This window comes from Megascapheus bottae, chromosome 2 (assembly GCF_031878675.1).
Source record: "Megascapheus bottae isolate mThoBot1 chromosome 2, mThoBot2.hap1, whole genome shotgun sequence".
Classification (NCBI taxonomy): domain Eukaryota; kingdom Metazoa; phylum Chordata; class Mammalia; order Rodentia; family Geomyidae; genus Megascapheus; species Megascapheus bottae.
This window is the reverse complement of record NC_143510.1, coordinates 39,464,277-39,487,715: the sequence shown is the minus strand read 5'-3', so window position 1 is coordinate 39,487,715 and position 23,439 is coordinate 39,464,277. Positions and strand designations below refer to the sequence as shown.

Below are 23,439 nucleotides of genomic sequence, written 5' to 3'. Positions count from 1 at the left end.
TCAGGGGTTGTTAGTACTGAAAAACGCACGAATGCAAATCAGCCAGGCCTCTGCATCTGAAGAATTATAGTTTTTTGCAGCCCTAAGAATGCTTAGCAACTTTTCATCTGCTCGTCATATTGTACTGCTTGGGGAACTGAAATCCAGAGTAGGTGAGAAAACTTGGACAAGTTTAAGCAGTGTTGGGATATGGACTTCAACCTCTTTATGTTATTGCTCCTTTCTAGTAGTCATTTTACTTTTGATGTTAATACCTAGTTTCATGGAGCTCTATGTTGACTACTTTTTAATGTGTCTGGTTATTTATCTTTTAAAGTTCTTGAACAATATTCCTGAGATTATATTAATACCAAGCTAAAAATGGAAGAATTAGAATGTAAGATGCTATTTACTTAAGGTGAAAAAGACACTGTGTAAATTGGGAGCTTTCTTTGATTCCATTCTTTGAAAACAGTCTCTGAGATAGGTTTACCTAGAAGAAGTCTGGGCTTCCCTCACAGCCTCCTCTGAGAGAGAATGAAGGAAGCAGACTTAGGTTTGTAGAGGAGGTGAATTATGATGCAGGGACAGTGACACCCTATGGGTAGATGTGAGGTATAATCATCCATCGGGGTTGTCTTCCCTTGAGCTAGAGTTCTGGCCATTTAGTATCTGAAGAGTCAGTGCAACTTCAGCAAGGTATTTTGGCTGAGGGCAATTTCAGGGGGCATCCTACTGAGAGCTACAGCCACCTGTATTTGCAGTGGCTGGAATACTTACTACCTTGTGAAAGGGACCTACTGCAGTCCAGTGATTTCATGACACATCACTAGCCTCTTTTATATAATAGGAATTAGAGAAGCAGCTTCCCCCATGCTCATGTTGGTTTTTCTTTCTAGAGAAACTTGTCAGGGGACAGCTAATGAGATGACTTAGATTCTTCTCCTGTGCAACTTGGGCTCAGCATAGGAATGGATAGTTGCAGTCTCTCTCCTTTACAATCCATTCCATAGTCACCCTGCCTGCAATTCCTGTCCTCTTTGCATTGTCTGTTGATCTGGTATGAGAAGCCTGAAGTGACAGGTCCAAAAGAACACAAAGCTTAAGGGATCTCCAGCGTGTTTTGTGGTAGAAAGGTTCCTTCTCTAGCGATAAGGATCCTTGGATTTGTACTAGTTTTTAGCAGATGGAAAAAGAAAAGAAATTTCCATGTGGTTTACTAAGACACATGTCAGTGAGTCTTCTACCCATTGGTTCCTAAATCCACATATTCTGTTAGGGACACCGTGCCGGCTGCTAGTTACTAACTGTTGATTTTTGTGTTCTAGAAGTTGATCCTTTCCATTCAGTGTGTCAGTTAATTGTTGGAATATGTGAACATTTCTGTTTTACTGCTTACTTACACTACCTGCCAATTTTTATTTTTGAAAAAAGGCTCACAGATAGAACTACGACAGCCCAATGTGTAAATATATGGAAGGAAACATAAAAGGAAATGTAGATAAATTAGACCTGATCAAAATTGAGAATCTGTACCCAATTAAGGAATTTTATCCAGAATACAAAAGAAATCTTAACAATACAAAAATAAAATGAGCAAATGGTTTAAAATGAGAAAAGTGTTCTTACAGCTCTTTCTCTAAAGTTGTATTAATTGTCAGTAAACACAAAATCCACATGCACTATCATCACCGAAACAGAATGCAGATCAGACCAAATTTCATGCACACTACAGTAACTTTAATTTTCATTTTGATGATATTAGTTCCTTAGGATGGTCATATAATATCCAAGCTTATTTTGTTGTTTACCAGAGCTTAGGAGCTCTTGAGTAGCTAGAGCTCAAATGACATAGTTCTTCATTGTTCGGGGCATGGTCCTTGCTCAAGGACATTGAGGGTGTACACTTCGACCCTCTTGTTGATATTTTCCACAAATTCTACACTGTATTTAACACTAATAACTGTAACATCACAGCAACTGTCAGGTTGTATGTGAAGGTTCACTGCTATTGTCACCATAATTGCTCTCAACACTTAAGCCAGCTTTGGGCCCATTTAGTACTGGCAAACTATTGTCACCTGCTAAGCAAGTTGGAGAAATAATAAGAAAAGCCAGGCTTATTCTTGAGAGTAATTGGTCCTTTACTTTGATGGAAATGGTCTGGCATGCTATAGATAACTGGACCCATTCAGTGGCAGACCGCTGAATAAATCTTGGAAGGAATTTTTTTCCTCTGTATTTTAATACAGACATATCAGGCCTTTGGTGCATATATGTACCATGGCTTGCACATTTGCTTTGGTTAACATGATGGTGTTGGTATAATGGGCCAAAATAATATCTATATTAGATAGGTTCTTTGAGAATACATTCTATCATATCCTAAGATAATGCTACGAAATGTGTGATGGCATTCATGCCAAGTTACTACCCTAGAAAAATAAAAATTTTAGCAATGTATGTTCTAAAGTCTTCATCATTTTAATGTCATGTTGTGATACTGTGTAGACAGCAGAACTGACAGATATATTTGTGGTCTTAGGAAAAGTGTATGTAAAAACTATCTCAAATGGCATTTAGAAATGAAATAAATGGATAATAACTCTGACCAAGGAAGATTTATTCCAGGAAATGTATCATCACAGTCAACAAATTAGTTTGGCAAAACTGTGTGATAATTTGTTGAAGTTCAATTGTCATTCTGTATTTAACGTGTAGAAAAAGTGGAAATAAATGTTCAGATGAAAAAAACTATTCAAAAAAATGAAAGAAATAGAAAAGACTTAGTGATGTATTCTTATAACTCTAGTACTTAGTCATAGAAGCAGGAAAATTATAAGTTCAAGACCAGATGGGCATACATTGGTAGTTCCAGTGTTGTACAATGAAATATTTATCAACTTAAAACACACACAAAAAAACCCTGTGGTAATCTCTATTTCCAAATAGGTATTATACTCAAATCTATATGATTGTCATAAGAATGGAAAATTAGATTGGTGAATCAGACTATAGAACATAGATATAGAATCTAGAAATGGATTGTGAGACAATAACATAGGCGTTTTTAGTTGCAGATGGGTAGATGGTGATTTAATAATTGGTACTAATACCTGTGAATCTGGTGTGATAGTGTTGGGACACTCACTTTACAATCTGTATGAAAATAAATTCACCATGGATTAAGGATTTAAATATATGAAAATAAATTCCCCAAGTTGAAGATTTAAATATGAAGAAAGTAAAAGAAATCTCCAAATGACATTTAGCAGGCTACATGATTAATTTTATGGTAACAAAAACAAGATATCCCCTAAGAAAGTGAAACTTTATAAGATTTTTGAGAAGTTTAGCCTGGAGAATCAATAGAAATATGTGAAGGAAAACCTGTGCAGTTAGGTGGCTCATACCTGAGTAGCTAATCCTAGCTACTCAGGAAACTGAAATATGAGGTTCTCTGTTCAAAGCTAGCTCAGGCACTAAAGTCTGTGAGACTCGTATCTCCAGTGCCCAGGCCCAGAGTTCAAGTTGCGTAACCAACAAGAATAATTGATACTTGTCACTTATATTTATGAAAAAGCAGTTCAATCGATGGCTAGCACAGAAGCCTGTTATTCAGGGATGATTCAGAGAACAATAAAAAGAGAGAGCTAGGCTAGTTGGTGTGTAGATATTCAACTTCATGGTAGTAATAGAAACAGGGAATATTTAATGGCATTTGAGTGCTAGATACAATATCATTACTTTCACCATTTAAAATGTGTTGTTACAGAATTAAAAGTTATATATTACATACATTTCCATGTTGAGAGCCTATCATGTATAAATGCAATCATTAGTGTTCATGTGTACATGTGAATATTGCATGAGAACTTGAAATACTGGAATGAGTTGAACTTATGATACATGTGCTCATTCTACATTATATAACTATTAAAATGAGTGCTAGATTTCCTCCTATTGTCATGGAAATACTTTCACCTAGTTTTATTGCATAAGACTTGCAAATTGAAGAACAAACAATATCTATTACAAATCACTAAGGAACTCTTTGAATGTCTATGTCTGCGTGAATATACTTATATTTTAATAAAGCCAATGAAAGTACTGGAAAAAATAATAGAAGAATACCTGTTCTGTTGCCTTATTTGTCTGGAAGAAGTAGAGAGGAATGTACGTAGATTAAGAAAACATATAAATCAGAGACAGGAAGTCATGAAATTAAGATCTATTTTTTACAAAAATCAGCCTAGTAATGAAACATTTTAATAAATATAGTGAAAAGAAGAGATGGATAGGAAATTTGAAATTATTTCACATGTGGTGAATATAGGTATTTGTTGAATGACTTCTTCCAATGTCAGTATTTCTCCACATCAAGAGAAATTTGAGAAGAGATACCGTTGAATAGTTAAAAAGATGAGGTCTCAGTTTTGCCTTTGAAGATGATACACAAAGCACAGTTGATGATGGGGATTAGTCAAGACATTGACTATTGTGACATAAATGGCTCCTTGGTTTTCAGTTTCCTGCTTTTTCAATAGTAAATCATAAAACAAAAAAAAACATTGACATGATTTCCCTTGTGCCACTAAATACCTGGGTACACTTTTTACTACTTAGCATTATTAGCATGCATTAATTGCATGAGATATTGGATTTCATAATGATATTTTCATACATGCATATATTATACTTTGATCATACTCACCCCCACCCCCACACATGAGTTGTATTTAAGAAAGTCATATTTAAAGATGTATTAATTTTTGTTCTTAGACTGAGAGTTGAACTAGGTACCTATTCCTTTTGCTCACTGGCTAGTGCTCTACGAACTGGGCTATACTTCATCCTCTGAAGATGAATTCTTCTGTATGCTTTATCAGAAGATAGAAAAATCAAGAATATATTCTTGAAGTGCAATTTAAATAAATCATCTTTTCTGTGTCCTTGGTAAATTTAGACCTTAGAATTATGCAGCTAATTGCACTGTGCCTATATAAATAAGTTAATTATAGGGAAAGATATATATATATATACATATATATATATGTATATATACAGGTGAAGATTTACAAACACTTCAGACATGTGGGTGCATGCCTGAACCTTGTATAAATGATTCCAAGTGGGTTGAGGGTTATTAAAATATTGAGGTAGGAAGATTTTTGAAAGATATACTTTATAGAATTGGGAGACCTTTTCTCTTCAAGAGTCATTTGGTATGTGGAGCTAGCTGCCATTGGAAGTTTGTAATGTTATGGCAAAAAGCTTCTGGAGTTAGTGAATTTTATGTTCTTCCTCTGGCTTCTTGGCAAGGCCAGACCACGTCATCACATGAGCCTTCTGTGGCCTGCAGACTAGTTGATCCCTACCATGCAGGTTTATTGAAAGACCTTAGGAGCTGAGCACAGAGGCACAAGTCTGTAAGTCTAGCTACTTGGGAGATGAGATAGCATCACAGATGAGGCCAGTGTGGTTGGTGAGAATCTCATGCATTGGCTATGAGCAGTGGTACACACTTGTTATCCGGGCTGTGGATGGTGTCTTGGGAGAGGACTAGCTGTGACTCACTACAGTGACGTGAGACTTCATCCTCAGCTTGAGTAGGAGTACAACAGCCATCTTAAATGTAAATTGTAAATCTATCTCAATAATAGCACATTAAAAAAAAGGGAGACTGGCAAAATACAAGACTCTGAGTTTAACACCTAGTACTACCAGAAAATGCCTCAAAATCTCAGTAAAAATGTTTTTATATGGTTGAGTCTAAATTTGTGTCTCATTGCAAAGTAGAGACACTATTAAGAAGCTTGCTGTTTTGAAATTTTAAGGTGTGTATATATATATCTATACTTGTCTTGAGGATTAAACTCATCACATAGAGTTGGGCAAACAATTCTGAGATACACTCTCATTCCTTTATTTAGAAAATTTAAAACAAGGGCCGGGAGTTTGGCCTACTGGTAGAATCCTTGCCTAGCATGCATGAAGACCCTGAGAAGCTAATCATTCTTACAGTAGAATGAATGGTTTAACGATATGACCTAAAAATGGACAAAGCATCTTTTCAACTTGAAAAATTTTTAAAGGCAGTCATGTTCTATTCTTGAGCAGTTCACTGTACAGTATTATATCACAGTTGTGATTTCCTATTTATCGAGAAGAACGTCTAATAATCTCTTTTCTCTTTCAAGTCTGCTCTCTCATGTCAGATTTCCCAATTTATCTTCTACCTCATGGTCTGTGATGAATAAAGAAACTGTTTGTGTTCTTTCTGATCCTTGAATTTCTGATTAATTTTTCACAATGACTTTGAATTCTTTCCTTGTGAATTGAAAGCCTTACTTTGAACCACTCCATCAAAGATCATTAAAAACCACTGGAGAACTCATTTGTTGTTTGTTTCTCTTAACAGTCTTTATCTATGGATATTTCTTAAATTGGGGAACTCTCCTAATATATTTGGTTAGAGATTTACCAAATGACTGCTCTTCTCTCCTTTGTATCTTCTATTTTCCATGTCTTGTAGCTTTTGTTTTTGCATGATTTTTGACATTTTTGTGATCTCTTAAGAATTGACAAAATATAGGTATAAAATAATTAAGCCTGTAATCCCCGCTACTCAGAAGGCAGATAAGTGAGAATTGAGGTTCGAAGCTGGCTTGGACACAAAATTCTTTGACTCTTATCTCCAGTTAACCACAAGGAAACCAGAAGTCGTGCTGTAGCTCAAGGGATAGATTGCTAGCTTTGAGCTGAGGGTCAACACCCAGGCCCAGAATTCAATCCCCATGACCAACTTAAAAAAAAAAAGGTTAAATAAACCATAGTCCATTTATGTGGTTGGCTATTTGTTGCGTATGTTTTTATGTTTCTTTAGTGAAGTGTTGCTTGAGGTTTTTTAGGGGGCAGGAAGTAGTAGTGATTGGGTACAAATTAATATCTATGTAAAATATAAATATATTCATTGAGAATATCTCCAGTTACTAATGTGTTGTACTTTATGTGCTATTCTGCCAAACCAGTTTTGATCATTTTATCTTGAAAATAGTTTATTCTGATTTATTCATATAGCCTATGAATGCATAGTTTAATCTTCCTCCAGATCTGTGAGTACATTCTCAAACTATTTTAACATGTTCTTTTGTGAAAACAGTGACCCTTATATTAATGCCACCACTTTGCCTGGAGCATGAAAACCCAAACCACTAGCTTGACTAGAACACTTTTGCAATGTTCTTTGGACATCTATTATCAAAGATTAGTTTTCCCAAGAAGTAAATTGTGTGCTAGTTTTAAACTTCATTTTTCTTGCCACATTGTGTTTTAAAATGCCTATATATTCTCTTTAGAGTTATTTTGGCCCATATTCACATGTTTTCCCTATCTTTTCTGCTTGCTGAATACTTAGACATTTATACTATGCATTAAAAAAAAACTAGGTAAATTTGGATGACCATCTTCTTTAATTGAGGAACAGTAAAAATTCGTTTCTTTAGTAACTTCTATGTATAAAGAAAATGTAACATTATAAGTTGATCCTTTACATTGGAAATGTAAAAATCCAGAAAGAAAAAAAAAGTTGTAGAAACTTAACACTATTTAAAGAATATTGTTGGCATATTTACACTGACATTGTGGTTGCCTAATCACTATTAGATTAAGTGTTTATTACCTAATAATACTTTAGTCTATTTCATCTGAATCTGAATAGTTCATGATATCACTCTCCATGATTCTCAAATATGTCAGAATTGTACAAAGAATCCTTCCTTCCTTCCTTCCTTCCTTCCTTCCTTCCTTCCTTCCTTCCTTCCTTCCAACAGTCCTGGGGCTTGGACTCTGGGTCTGGGCATTGTCACTGATCCCTTCAGCTCAAAGCTACTGCCCTACCTCTGGGCCTGGACATTGTCCCTGAGCTCTTCAGATCAAGGTTACAGACCTACCCCTTGAGCCATAGCCCCACTTCCGGTTTTCTAATGGTTCATTGGAGATAAGTCTCATGGACTTTAGTTCCTGGGCTGGCTTTGAACCACTATCCTTAGATCTGAGCCTCCTAAGTAGCTAGGATTACAGGTGTGAGCCACTGTACCTGGCTTTAAGGCTAAATTTTCAAAGCTCAGATAGTCCTTGGAACCAAGTAGTAACTTGGCTTGTTTGTTTGTTTCAGGATCTTACCAACCACTTGGCATTTCTGATGTTTTGGGTATTGCTAATACTTTTACTTAGCTTGTGAGATTTTTTTGTAACATTTCTATTTTTTTATTTTCTCATTTCACACAATGGACTTTTTGTTGCTGTTTTTTTGGAGTAAGTTCTTGAGCCAAATCTGGCCTCGAGCTCACTCTGCAGCCCCGTCTACCCCTACCTCAAATATTATAGGCATAGTTACCATACTCAGAAATGGTGGAGTTTTACTCTAAATCATTGCACTAATACTTAAAACTTAAATATTTAGATGGAAGAAGAAAATGTAACAGTCTTAACTTATGGTTGCAAACAGGTAGATGAAATATACTACCGCTGGATATAGAACTATGTAAAAACAAAAACAAAAACAAAAACCAAGAATGGTTTCTTCATTTTGAGTTGATGGAATGGGAATCCCTGGCATTCTCATGTAACCTCTGCTTACTTTGATGATAAATTATGCAGTTTGGATAGAGAGAAGCAGGAGAAAGTCTGACAAGTAGAACTGTATTGGGAAGTAGGGAGGCATAGTTTTGGGGGTTCCTCTGTCAGTGTAGCATGTAATTAGCTATGTGAAAATTGCTCAGTATCTCAAATTGAAATTCCTCCTCTGACAATTAGTCTAGGAACAGTGAGTTAATTGTTATCCACATAAAGCACCTTGTAGAATCCTGGTAAAAGAATACATAGTTAGCAAACTCTGATTCTTAGTGTTAAGGTATTTATCAAGTCCTTGGAGAAATAGGACATATACCAAGAAAATCACAGTGTAGTATATTTGTGTTAAATATCCATGTTGGTCTATTTGTCATGTGTAAGAAAGTCATTGTTCATATGAACTCCTATAGTGAGATGATAGAAATATCAACAGATAAGCAGTCATTCAAAGGTTATTCTCCAAATTTGAAAATCTGTAACTCTTCATTGTTGGTCATGGTTCTTTATTTCTTCTATGGAAAGTCAGGTGAGGGAGCATCTATGCAAGAAAATCTTAGAAAAATGTATACACCCAAGTGGACAAGAGAGGGGAAATAAGTGTTCCCTGAGCCAGCTTTCTGTTTGAGGTGCACACACCCTCCATTATGGATGGATGCCAGCCTGGAAGAGGACTGTGTTTTGCTAACTATGCACTTTCCTACTTCTTAGAAACATTGTTCCCTGGAGTGGTAACCTTGTCAAAGTCCAGCTTCCGTAATAGAATTTGCTGCATGACAGGTCGTGTGGGTCTGGATTTTATGTGTTATGGATCTGGAAGGCTTTCTGCCAGGTCATTCTGTCAGCATCGCCTAGCAAGTGGAGCCTACTTTCTGAGCAAGTTCAATGTGTTTAGATTTCTACCAGTGAGCTTTTCATTGCAAATCCACATTTTTTCCATATATTTTTATTATAATTAATAGAAGGGTTACATTATATTCACCAGATAGAAAGCGCATTACTTCACATACTTTGATTCCCTTTCTCATGTCTTGGTCCCATTTCCCTCCTCCCACCCCCACCCCTCATTTTGTTTTCCCCCTTCCCTGTCCAATTTCAAATAACGAAATATGCATATATACAATATATCAGAAAACAAGGTGAAATAATGTAAGAATATGAATTAACCAAGGGACAGCAAAATTGATGAAAGATAACAGTATATTAAGGACAACAATCACTCATTATATGGCTTTTGTTTCTATATCCTGGAGGTCCTTTCATTTAGTGTCACACTATATGGCCTTATGTATCTAGGTTTTGCTCTATTGCAAATCTCTGCTAGGGGATCCCAAGGTTTCTACTGATTAGGACAAATGAGGGAAACCATTGAACCTATGTTCCTTTGAGTCTGGCTTACTTCACTTAATATGATTTTTTTCCAAGTCTTTCCATTTCCTTACAAATGGGGTGATGTCATTCTTTCTGACAGGAGCATAGAATTCCATTGTGTATAAATACCACATCTTGTTGATCCACTCATCAACTGAGGGACATCTGGGTTGGTTCCATATCTTTGCTATGGTAAATAGTGTTGCAATGAACATCATTGTGCTAGTAGATTTAGTATGTCCTTGTTTCTGGATGGTTGGGTAAATGCCAAGTAGTGGAATTGCTGGGTCATAGGGGAGCTCTATGTTTAGTCTTTTGAGGCACTGCCATACTGCTTTCCATAGTGGTTGAACAAGTTTACACTCCTACCAACAGTGTAGTAGTGATCCCTCCTGGCCACATCCCCTTCAGCATATGTTGTTTTTAGAGCACTTCTCCTGTTCTTTACACAAAGTCTCTCTCTTTCCCTCTCTTTCTCCCTCTCTCTCCCCATTGCTCCTTAAAATCTTAAAAGAGCCAAATATAGTCAGAAAGCTCCACAGTGAATAGAGTAAGAAATGATAATAACCAGTACTGCACATAAACAGCAGCATGTGGATTCAAACATACAACATTATGGAGAGGTTGTATGGATGAAGGAGCACGTAGATACTCTATACTTCCTACCTACTGAAGTTAATGCAAGGATTTTTTTAATAATGAAGGAAAAATGCATTTATACATCTCATTACAGGGTGAAAATCAACTGTGACTCAAATATTTGAATGATACTCAAAATATTGGTGGAGACTTCGATTATGCCCAGTCAGAATGAACAACAGCTTGTCATCATTGGCATTGCTATATCATTGCACTTGGGCTAAATATTAGCCTAGAATGTCATGAAGACAATCTTGAGTTGTGGCTGCACATCTTCAATAATTTCTTAGATCTTGGTTCTCAGTTCCTGTAGAAACAGCAGTATTGGATTTGATTTTTTTTTCTTCAGTCTTGCTTGAGAGAAAGAAAAGTACCAGTTACCATGGACATGGATGTCCATATATCCTGGTATATGTTTTCAGAAATGCCTCAATGATTATAAACATATTCTTTTTGAGTAGAGGTGATCTCATAGAATAGAGAATCTCCAAAGTGGTCATGAAGCAAGAAGAGATGGTAAATATCAATCCATCTTTTCTTTTTGTTTCTGAACCAATATATCTCAAAGCACTACGTTTGCTGTGTGAAATTTAAATTTCTGATCTTGCAAATAATTGGGCTCAGGAGACTATCTGGAGAGAGAAATTTAGATCATGTTCACCATTCACGACTTTCATTGTTTGCAATAAAACTTTAACTTCTATAACCAAATTAAGCAAGTACTTGCCCAAGTATTTATTCTTAATTTTTATATCTGTACAAAGCACTTTCAATAGGAATGCACCCCTCCTAGTTTAATATGAGAAATTTATTGTAGATGAATTTTAGTTATTTTTCTCCCCAAGATTTGACACACTGTTGTGGACTTGCAGACCTTGGAAAGTATCTGCTTAGTTTTGAAGGAAATTCTTCATTCTCTGTTAGCATGATTTTTGTGCCTAGAATCTTGGTTGACATTTCCTAATGGCTTTCTTAAAAACCAGTGTGTGTTTTGGAAGCAAGCACAATAGAGGAACCACTTGAACTTTGTTTCTGCCCTGCTGCAGCCTTCCCTGGGGTCAGAAGTCACAGAAGTAGCTGTGACTCAAGATAAACATGGAAACATGGCATTGAAATGAAGATTATCTTTTTTGTCTATTTCCTCCCACCTAGAATTGGAGTTGGGAAGCTCGCCATATCTGTATCCCCTGTCTCTTTTCTCTGTTGATAATTTTGCAGCGGAATTACTTTTGGAAGTTTTGGACTTTTTGTTGTTGTTAAAAACAAATTCTGGGCCTGGTGCCTGGAAGCTATGATTCAGTAGGACTACGGATCTGAATTTTTCTGTGTAGCTCCCCAAGATGGTCTAATACAGAGCCAAGTATGGAAAGTGCTACTCCAAATCTGATATTTATTAATTCAGTACACATTGTTTGTGTGTCTACAGTGTGCTGAGTGTCATTGTGAACATTTGGGTAGAAATGACGAGGAAAGTGAGTATAGACAAACTCATCTTGATTTAAGAAAGCATCCTAATGCAACGTTGGTTATTGTCCTTTTTTGTTTCTCCTCCTGAAGAAGGGATAAATGGAGGCATCAAATTCATGGATCATAGACCATATTTTGTCTGCAGTCATATTTTAATAAGCATTACTGTTATTTAAAAAGGTATTTCTGGAAGCATAGCTCAAGTGGTAAATAGAACATCAACTGAGCAAACTTGAGGCTCCCAATTCAAGCCAGATGCTGATGGCTCTAACACTAATCCTCATTACTCAGGAGACTGAGATCTGAAAGAACACTATGTGTCAAAGAAAACCTGAACAGAAAATCCATAAGACTCCATCTCTAAAATGGCCAGCAAAAAATTGGCCTGGATCATGTGGTAGGTCACCTGAAAGCAGCAAGAAAGCCAAGCATGCTTGAGCTCTGAATTCAAGAGCCCTGCTGGCAAGAATAAACTAATAAACAAATAAATAATAAATACAGGTTTCAAAATATACAATGATGTCTGCTGGATTCATTATATCATCTTTCCATTCCATATATAATACATATTTCTGAGAATGTCCACTTGTTTTTGTTATTTTGAAATGTGAAGACCCACTGTATGAAACACATTCAGGTTCTTGCAAACTCTGTGCTAAAATATCCACAAAAATGTGGCACACTGAAGGAGGGTCCAAAGAAGGAGGAAGATTGAACAATTTGGAAATCCTGAAGTCTGGTCTCAGTATCATATGTCATAGATACATTCGTGCAGGCTAAGTTCTTGATTATGAAGAAACAGAACTGTGTTTACATTTGGTCTCTGTCTTCCACTCTGCATTTTGCTTTTCTGCCTGAAGGTCGATGCTGGCCTGTGGTATAATGAACCCACATAGATGATCGTTAGGTGAATTGAATGTCTTATCCTCAGCTCTTCCCATAGCTATGCTGTAAGTCCACATGTTTCCTGCCATAGCTACATGCTACTCATTAGAAAATATATATATCTTTCTATTGTTGTACAGATATTGCCATTTAACAAAGTAACTGGTGAGTACAATATATCATCATTGTTATCCCTTCTACATTCTAAAAAGACAGAATGGGAAAATGTTTTGGCCAGGTACACATTGAATAATGGCCTAATATGAAGAATATAGAGATAAACTCTCAAAAAACCTGGCAATCCAATTAATAAATGGTCTCGTGAGCTGTAAAGTGAGTCCTCTCATAATACAAAATAAAAATGGCTTTTAAACACATGAAGAAACAGTACATACACTTTGCACATGGAAAACCTAGAAAAAAGTTAATGTCCTTTCACAAGGTAGAACAGCAGAAGGGAGTCTTCATGGCCTGTGTTACCTCATATACACAGGGTACATGAGACCCTTATGGTTGGGAAAATTTCTAATCAGGCACAATCATGGAGCCCTCTGAACTTTTATTGAAATATTTTGGTTGTTTTCTGGAGACAGGATCTCACTGTTAATTCAGGCTGGCCTGAAATTAACAATCCCCCAGTAACATCTCATGCTGGGATTAGTCATATACCCATGTGTAAGCAAATTTTAGTTCTTATATCCAAGCTCGTTCTTGGATAAATGAAGACTTTTTAAAAATATATAAATAAATAAAATGGATGAAAATGGAGTACTTTTGGGGGCCGGGAGTTTGGTAGAATACTTCCATATAGAAAGCAGTTGCATTTTCTTTCTCTTTTGGATGCTCTGTGAGTTCTATCAGAACCTCTCATTTTTGGTTAGGCAGCTGATAAAGGCTGATGAGTCGTGAGTGGGGTTCAGGGTCACAGTATCCTCTGTCTTTTACTTTATCTGAGAGTTACTGTGGGTATCAATGCAAGCTGCTATCACAGTTTGCCCCAATTTAGATTTACACTTCTGTGTTGATAGTGTGATTGTTTTATACACCTAGAAACAGCCCCTAATAGGTGTGAATTCTAAGCAGAAAACTATTCATAGTCATGATTAGCGTCTTCATAAAGTGTCAAAATCACGCCACTCACTGTGATAAAACAAGTTCAGAAAACAGAGTTAAGCTGAAAAGGTATTTTTCTTTTTCTTTTTTATAAACAGCCCATGTGTAATGATTCTTTGGAATGAATTAGACACCCATGTTCAGATGCATACTTTATTTAAGGTTTTGCTACATCTCTTTCCATCTGTATTATTAAGAAGTTCATTAATGTTTTGAATAATTCATATATATATATGTATACATATGTACACATGTATAGTATACTAAGATTTACATTCAAAAAGAATGTATACTGAAGTATATTTTATTTATCTATTCTCTGTTCCTAAACACACAAATCTGCAGAGAGACAGTTCCTTTACCAACAATTTTATATTATTCCAACACTTGTTTATGCATATAAAAATTTACATGAGTATGTAGTTTTTGCCTCTTTACAAAATGGCAGGACTCATGGGACATATGCTAGTACATTTTATATAGTTGAGAAATTTTGATTTAATTCTCAGTAGGGTTGTTACATGTGTTGAAATTCATATCCAGTATGGAGATTTGTGCGTTAATGTAGTGCACTTACTTAATCAAGCAGTTACGTTGTTTGCATACATAGTTCAGTTCTTTCCTCATTTGCACAACTGAAATTTAATGCATTGTCTTGCAGAGCTCATTTCTATGGCCAGTTATATTAATTCAGATACTTCTATATTTAAAATATCACATACTGCTTTATGACTCCTTCTCCAATGATCTTGGGCTTGAGTTCCATTGGCTTGTCTATTAAGGAGAAAGTTATTAACAGCCCAAAATATCTACCATTGTCTCTTTTAGGTGAATTTGTTAATTGTCTATGTTTTCTTGTGTGAAAAATGAAGGAACTAATCAAATGAGCACTGTGGATTGTTGTGAGTACTAAGTGGGTTAAGATATGGAAAGTACTTACAACAATGCCTGGCACATAAGCACTCCATAAAAATCAGTGATTATTATATTACGATGTAGCTTCCTTCCTGGTATTATGAAAATTGTCTCTGTATTTCTATCATATTATGATATTAAGCTATTTTTAAATTCTAAGTATATGGTAGGAAGGAATATTGTTACATAGTTCAGGAAAATGTATATTCTTCACATTGTATAATGAGATCTGTAAGAGTTCCTCATTTGACAAGAGAAGAAAAATCCAGACAGCATTTCCATCGATAAGACTGTCTGTTCATTTTGCTTTATGTTGAGTGGGAAACCTTCAAAGTACAGAAAATATTATGTAGTTTAGTTTAGATTTTCTTCAATTAATAGTGTTAGGACCTAGAAGTATATGTGCTTGTTGTAGATTCTTTTTGAGGGAAAGATGATATTGAAGAACATGCGCAGAAGATTGTCTCTGATTTGTCTACCATGGACAAACTTCTGTGTCCTTTCTCTTACAAGGATAAAGATTTACCCTGAAAACCTTGAAAATTCATTCAAAATTGAACTCGCTCTAAACTGGAAGTCATGGTCTGCAGCATGCTTTAAGGGTCATGATTGCATGTCTAACTGAAGTAGTCACCATAGTGGGGAGAGCTTGAAAAGCAGTGTGCTGGAGAATGCCAAGCTACATTGACGCTTGAAGCAAATGAACAGAGCTGAAGCAAACCCTCTGTCAAGTAGACAGCATAAGTGTTGATATTCTGTCTAATATTTTGAAGCAGGTCATAGATGAGTGTGATGAGCATGATTTGGTGGCTGTGTCTTCCCCCTTTAGCTTGCACTTGGATGTACTTACTGGAATAACTGATTGAAAAACAGATCTGTGATTTTCTCTCTCTCTTGCTTTGTCTCTCTCTCTCTCTCTCTCTCTCTCTCTCTCTCTCTCTCTCTCTCTCTCTCTCTCTCTCTCTCTCTCTCTCTCTCTCTCATAAAATGGCATTGGTGACATTGGTCCTGAGAGAAGATCTGTGAGTTGAAGAAATGGAGAAAATGGCTCTAGAATCAATACTAACCAACCCAGGTTCTGGTTTTGTGTAGCTGACCCATCTTGTCTGATGAACACACCACATGACTTCAGATTTTCCCCAGTACTGTTCACTCACATGGATCTCTAAAAGACCAAAAGCAAACATTGATAGGATGTCAGATATTCTTCAACAAGGGAGAAACAAATAATTTCACTTCCTTCTGAAGTCTTTCAACAGTAGTTTTCTAAGGAATATTTGTTTTTCTTAACAGAATTTGCTTTTCAAAAATTTTCACAACTTAAATTTATTTCAATTTGGTATCATTTTATGTACTAACAATGGACAATTATACATTTAACACACACATTTATTAACTTAGGCATGAAATAGAAGCAAATAAATACCTAAATGTGCACACACATACATATATTTATACATACGAACATGTGCATGCAATATGTTCATATAAACCAAGTATCACTTTCAGTATAGTAAAATTATGTAAATAAAAAATTTGCTGCAGGCATTTGCTCTCAGGAAGCAACAGAGTTTATTGTATTTGGTTGATGGTGACAAGGAATGTGGTTGTATGAAAGGAAATGCATAGTGATTCTATCAGTTCTTTGCAGACTGGGCCCATTTGGGGAGAGAAGCCACCTTCTGTAGAGAAGTGTCAGAGAAAAGAAACCTCCTACTCTGCAGGAGTAGGAGGTTAGTGCTAGCTGTTTGTCTTCTCTGTTGACGATACTATTTAATGTCAGATACTATTTAAAGCCAGAACTGTCCATGCCAAAGGTAACTTCAAATTAGGTACCTTATGTTTTCCCCCTTCGTTGCTGAGCACATGTGAACTGCAGGGAGGAGAATGAAGGGAACTTGGAATTAGAGCCTGTAGTTTATGTATTTGTACTCCCTACCAAGCCAGCCACTTGTACTAGGCAAGCAGAGTTAGTATGCAGAGTGGGTAGACCACATTTCTGGAAGATGTGCAGATTGTCAATGAATGAAGGCATGATTATGATTATGAATGAAAGCTAAGTGGTTACAGGATGCTTAATTTCCAATCTGGCAGGATGCATTGCCTCTTCAACCCAGTAAAGCCATTAGTGAGTTGACTCCCATGGCTTATCATTATTTACTAGATGGTGAGCTAAATATGTTTCAAAAGCATTCATCATACAGCACATACACACCAAACATTTGGCTCATTTATAACTTATGATTTTACTATACTGAGTCTTGAGCCTGCTTAAGGTATTTATATAATTTTATTGGTGAGAATTTGATATAAAATGAGCAAAACAATACATGGAATTTGGGTCTGGAATATCAGATATGGGAGGGACGTGGTGTTTATGAGACACGTAGTGAGTCAAGTGAGCATAACAAACAAAATTGATAGGGAGCTGGTCATATGATGGGCATGTGAACCACCTAGCTCATGCCTATGATCCTAGCTGTTTGGGAGGCTGAGAAGGAAAGGATCTTGGTTTAAGGATAGCATGGACAAAAAATATCACAAGACTTTTACTCAGTCGATAGCTGGGTGCAGTGGCATATATCTTACATCCCAAGCTGTATGGAAATGTGAGATGGGAAAACTGCAGTTTCAGGTCAACCTAGACAGAAGTCTGTGAGGTTCCATCTCCCAGTGAAGCGGGCAAATGTAGCAAGTGCCTATGATCCCAGAAACTACTGGAAACCTCCAATTGGTAGATCAGGTTCAGATGTGCACCTGGGCTGGAAGGGTAACCCATTCTTAAAAATAACCAGTGAGGCTGGGAGTTTGGCCTAGGGATAAAGTGCTTGCCTAGCATGCACAAAGACCCAGGTTCGATTCCTCGGTATCACATACATAGAAAAAAAGCCAGAAGTGGTGCTGTGGCTCAAGGGGTAGAGCTCTGACTTTGAGAAAGTGCAACGACAATGCTCAGGCCCTGAGTTAAAGCCCAAAACAAAAGAAACAGTGAAAAATAAGGCCAGAAGTGAGATTCAGGTGGTAGATTTCCGGAGTAGAAAGCACAAAAGCCTAAATCACCCCAACAATACAATACAATAAAAAAGTATTGCTCTAATTTTAAAGTGAAGAAAAATCATTGTAAACCCCAAACTTTATAATAGAGATGGAACTCAGAGCATCTGCCACAACACTCTAAGTTGTCTGTGTATATTTAAAATGATACATATCAATTTTTCATGATCCATAATCTTTATAATGATTTTGTAAAGCATATGACAAAAGCCACAAATGCCCTCTTCCGTCTTTTAGCATAACCAAGAACAACTATTTTGAGCATTTTTGTTTTGAGTCCAAGGTCTAGCATTTTTTTAGTTCAGCTGACATTAAGAATTATGGTTGTCAATATGTACTAAATTTGGGGGCTATTTAAAGACTGCCATAGAAAACGTGTTGTGAATACGTTAAACTTTAGCCCTCAAATGCAAAAGTCTATTAGCAGAGATAATTCTAAAGGTATCTGCTTGTTCCTCTGGCTTAAAACATTTCTGCAAATAGAATAGTCCTTTAGTACCACATGATGTTTTGATTTGTATTTCTCTTGCTTCAGTCAATTCTTTTATATTTATTTTGACTTTGTGATTTTAGATGGGGGTTGAGCTGAAATGGGTGCCTTCTCTCTGTGATAATACTTGCCAATTTTGTGAAGCCAAGTCATGATCATTATTAAGTAGTTATTTATAACATCAATGTCCTACCTTGATAGGGATTAAGAATAGGCAACTTAATTAAAAATAATTGTCTTCCAGAGAAAGTTTTTACTCTCCAAATTTATATAGTATGTATATGTCTGTATATTAGAATATATGGATATTATACAGTCACCTCATTTGTCATCCTCTTGTCCAATCCTGGGCTGGTTTTATTTTTCCCCCTCCAAGTAAACAACTTACTCTTGAATTCATCTTGCTGTATTTGTGTTTGGGGGAGTTTCAACCAAGAGATAGGCAGTGTGTATTAATGAGAGTGCTGAGAAAATGGTACAGGCTTTCCAACTACAGTTCTAGAAGTTTTCTCTTGTATTTTAACTTGTTTAGAATTTCATTGCTTAGAAGTCATTATCCCTAATTCTTGGAATTCCAGCTAAAAGTCTTCCTAATGCTTCCTACTCAAGAATTTTTTTATTAGTTAAAATGTATCTTTAGATAATTGTACAGAGGGATTTCACTGCAACATGTCAGTGTAGACAGACAGTCTATCTTGATTATGTCGCTACTTTGGATTGAAAGTACACAAAATAATGTGACCAATATAATCTATTAAGTACATCATACAAATGGTGATATTTTCACTCTTGAATTTGTAATAATTTGGGATCAACTTAATATCTGATAAGATATTCTACGTGACAGTAGCCAGGTGTTGAGAATGTGTGCATTAAGGGATATTGAGATTTCATTCAGGGCCTGGTGACAACTAAACAGTCTAGTTAAATAGCAGCCATTGAATCAGATTTGTGCAACATTCTAGCTATTGTAGCAGACTTTGAAATCATTTTTTTTCTCCTGTGTAACTAGCTGAGTGTTACTGGAAGAAAATTATCTGATTTTAAGTGTGTGTATCTAGCTTACTTGATCATCAACCTTGTAGCCTAACTAGTTAAAAGAGGCTAGTAAAAATAACACTTTCAAGGAATTTTGCCTACTCAAGAAGAATATATGTAAGTTTATGACAATTCAAGAGAGCAAAAAAAAATGTGGCTTCATTTGTAAGATTCTGACCGAATAATTACCACTATGAATGGTTTGAAAAAATATTTTAGGTAGTATATGTAATTGGGAACGTTCTGTTTAGATAGTTCATGTAATTGGGAACTTTCCATTCCTTTGAAACAGAAAATGATTATGTTAATGATAGACTTCCATAATGCTGTATATAATTTGTATAGTTTATTAAGAATTTGAAGGTACAAAGAGCTTTGTTTTAAGATATCTTATTATTGAGTCTTTCATTTTACTAAAATGTTATCAGCAGAGGAAATGAGAAAAAAGAATTTCAGACTAATATTTTATTGCAATTATCTTGTAAAAATTTTTATTGTTTAATATATTATTATTTTAGCACTGTTGAAACCTTCCAGTTGTTTAAGATTTCTTCTATCTACCATTAGTTATATAAAGTATGTTATTAAAAAGCTACAGTTCAAGTATCCTGTACTTTGTATGAAGAAGAGATTTATTTTATCTGAGGATTTGAGTGTCTCTGAATGATACTGTTAGAAAATCTCTTCTCTAAAGGAGCTATTTTTTAAAGTCTAACTTCTTTGTATATATATTTTACAGATTAAAGGATTTACCTGAAGACAAAGCATTCTATTCATCAGAGACTGGACAAGAGTTACTCTTGCTTGTGGCAATTAAAGATGGTGTTGCCGTGGAAACAGTTGATCCTGCTTTCATTCATTGGCTGCCTAGGAGGTAACAATAAGCTCTATTTTTTAAGTTGAAGTTAGAACTATTCTCCAATTGTTTACTTAAATATTTTTGCTAACTGATGAAATAAAGCTTCACCAGTAACACAGAAAAATATTTTTCCCACAGGAAAAAGAAAACTCTAATTTTTACTGGTGATGACTAGACTCTCCTGGATCCCACCACGGTTTTTTTTTTACAAATCATATTATTTCTATAAATAGTGTATTAACACCTGATACTAAGGAGACACTGCCAGATTTTAATTAATATTATTATGCTTATGACAAAAAATTGAGAATGGAAATGCATGAACGATTCTGTGTGTGTGCGTGTTTGTATGTGTGTGGTGTCAGAAAATGTGGAATTTAGAACAAAGTCAGAAAAAATGAGAAAGAAATGTTTCATCATTACACCATGCAGAGGTAACTGCTATTATAAATCAGTTTATGTACTTGCCTTTTGTGTGTTTAGAAATGGGGTAAGAAGTTATTAATGAAATGATGTACTGCACATACACATAGATTTTTATTTTATTGTGGGCTTTCTTTGTGGTTGGATTATTTAGATTAAAAGACTATACCATTTCACTCATTCCATGACCATGTGTATGCATTTTCCCCTGTATTCATTCTTTTATCTCTGTTATTTACATTGGCTAAACTGTTCAAAAATATACCATACAAGTCATCTTTTACCATTAAAAAGCAACATTCACCTGAAAAGACCATTTTTTATATTGATCAAATTTCTTTCTGATTTCTAAGGAAGCTAAGAGAAATACAGTTTACTATTTTTCTTTTCCTCAGAGAAAGAAGCTGCTGTGGAATGAAGGTAAAACTCAAATTATTTAAATAGATGAATAATATTTTAGATCTGGTTTCTCAGATCTGCAAATTTCAAACTTTTTACAAATATTTAAATGATAAAATATGACAAAAATTCAGTCAGTCATGGATTATAGGGTAAACTTCCATCTTTTAAAATGAAGTTTTTTTTTTTTTACAGTTTTCATATTTTACTGTGGTACTCCAGTTACAGGAGAGTAAACATTCATTTGAGTTGCTACTAATCTAGCTAGTCCTGAGGAAAAAAGTAGAAATTATAGGTTTAAAGAAAGAAATAAATTTTCTTCTGTATTTACACAGTGCTGAAATGATCTTTTTTTAGTAGAAAGAGAAAATATATAGTAGCAGTGTTCATTATGTTTTTATCTACATATATTCTTTGTGCAAGGCGGTTTTGATGTGATATTTTTGTACATGTATGCAATGTACTCCAATTAAACTCCTCATTTTTCTCTCTTCCTTTTACCCTCAGCCCCTTCTTAAATCTTTTCAACAAGCTTTATTGTTATATTTGCATGTGTGCATATGAGGGACTTTCAATACCTTTGCCTACCTTTATTTTCTTTGCTTGTCCTCATTCTGCCCACTGGTTTCTGGACCCCAAGAAAGCTCTGCCATATGTTTTCTTTTGTGTGTATGACTTCTACCAAGGGTTTCCACCATCTTTGCAATATCCTTCATAACACTCACAAATTCTCATGTAAAGAATGTTGAAAGCCCTTGTGTGGTTGAAAGAAGTCCAACTCAGAAAGTAGAACTGTTATATAGCTAAGGAAAATAAGATCTGTTTTCAAAGATTTAAAAATTTTAATTATAGTTTAACACCACCTGAAAATTGTGTTGAGCATGACTCTGCACTTTTGGTAAATGATTTATGTATTTACTGGCAAAAAATCATGAATTAAACAGTGTGTATTCTACTAAAATGTGATTTGGATCTGTAATATTGCAGCTGAACTCACACTGAATTAGAAGTCAGTGATAGATGGAGGCGCTGGAGAGTGTATGGGTGTTGAATATTGGCTTAAGGGTTGCCATTAATGACCTTAGTCTTCATGAAGAAGCTGACCCCTGAATAGAGGTAGATGTAACTGGGTTGACCCTTGGACTGTCTCAGGAAAGAGAGCTCCAAGCAGAGACCTATGTATACTACATTACTAATGTAGGACAGGCCATATTTTCCAAGATCAGGGAGAAGGCCAGCTTGATTGCACCAGGGTGAATTATGGGAGAGAAGTAGTAAAGAGCCAAGAGAAAAGTGGGGTTGAATACATCAGGAAAGGAAAGACTTACTTCTTTAAAGAATCTTTGCTTTCTGTGTTGCACGTTGATTATAAAGGTCAGAGTTAAGAGATGGGCTGAGCAGCTGAACCTCCAGAAATAGTGCAAATTAACCAAGGGAGAGTGGGTTGTAGCTGAGTTAGACATCAGAGGTTGAATCTTTCTTTTCTTTTTTTTTTTAACGATTCAACTATGAGGATTGCCTAGGGCAGTAAATAAAAGGTGTGAGTGTTGAAGATGACATTACATAAGGCTCTTGGACACTATGTATTTAAAAATGAGTTATTTCTTTTCAAATTAAGTGATCTATCTAGGTATGGAAATGAAGACCCAGCACCATGCAAGAGTGAAGGTCTCTACCCAACAGTGGGTAGAGTCCTTCTAATGAGCAAAGACCAGAAACTTTTACTACTATGAATATACTTAAAAATGGGTGACTTAAAGTATGTCAGAAGGCCTCATTCACTAGAAATTTCTGTCTCTGCTGAACATTTGCTAGCTTTTCAATGTTGATGGTGAACAGAACAAGACAGTTCCTCGTTTTCATGGAGCAGATGTTATACTAATAGATGTACTGGGTTCTGATGGGTCTGTGAATTTCTTGCTGAATTGATGAAAATAGAGACGGAAAAGGAGTTTTCTTTTTAGTTTGCGCATTCTGACAAGAAGCCAAATAAGGAAGGAATTTTAGGTAAGGTACAGTAGGACTGATGCCTGGCATATGTTTTTTTTTGCATTTTTTTATTGTAATTAGTAAAAGGGTTACATGATATTTGCCAGATAGAAGGTGCATTAATTCACATACATTGATACCCTTTCACATGTCTTGGTACCCATTTCCCTCCCCCCCACACCCCCTA

General features: G+C 35.6%; 1 protein-coding gene across 2 annotated transcripts in view; it reads left to right on the top strand.

The window, feature by feature from the left end:
- Cntn3 (contactin 3) overlaps window positions 1–23,439 on the top strand; it is a 259,601-nt gene that overhangs the window by 39,809 nt on the left and 196,353 nt on the right. For both annotated transcript variants that reach the window (XM_090324132.1, XM_090324126.1), the window contains exon 2: window positions 20,322–20,456. In XM_090324132.1, the coding sequence (XP_090180258.1) occupies window positions 20,402–20,456 (55 nt within the window). In that variant the 5' untranslated portion in view covers window positions 20,322–20,401. The remainder of the gene's footprint in view (window positions 1–20,321; window positions 20,457–23,439) is intronic.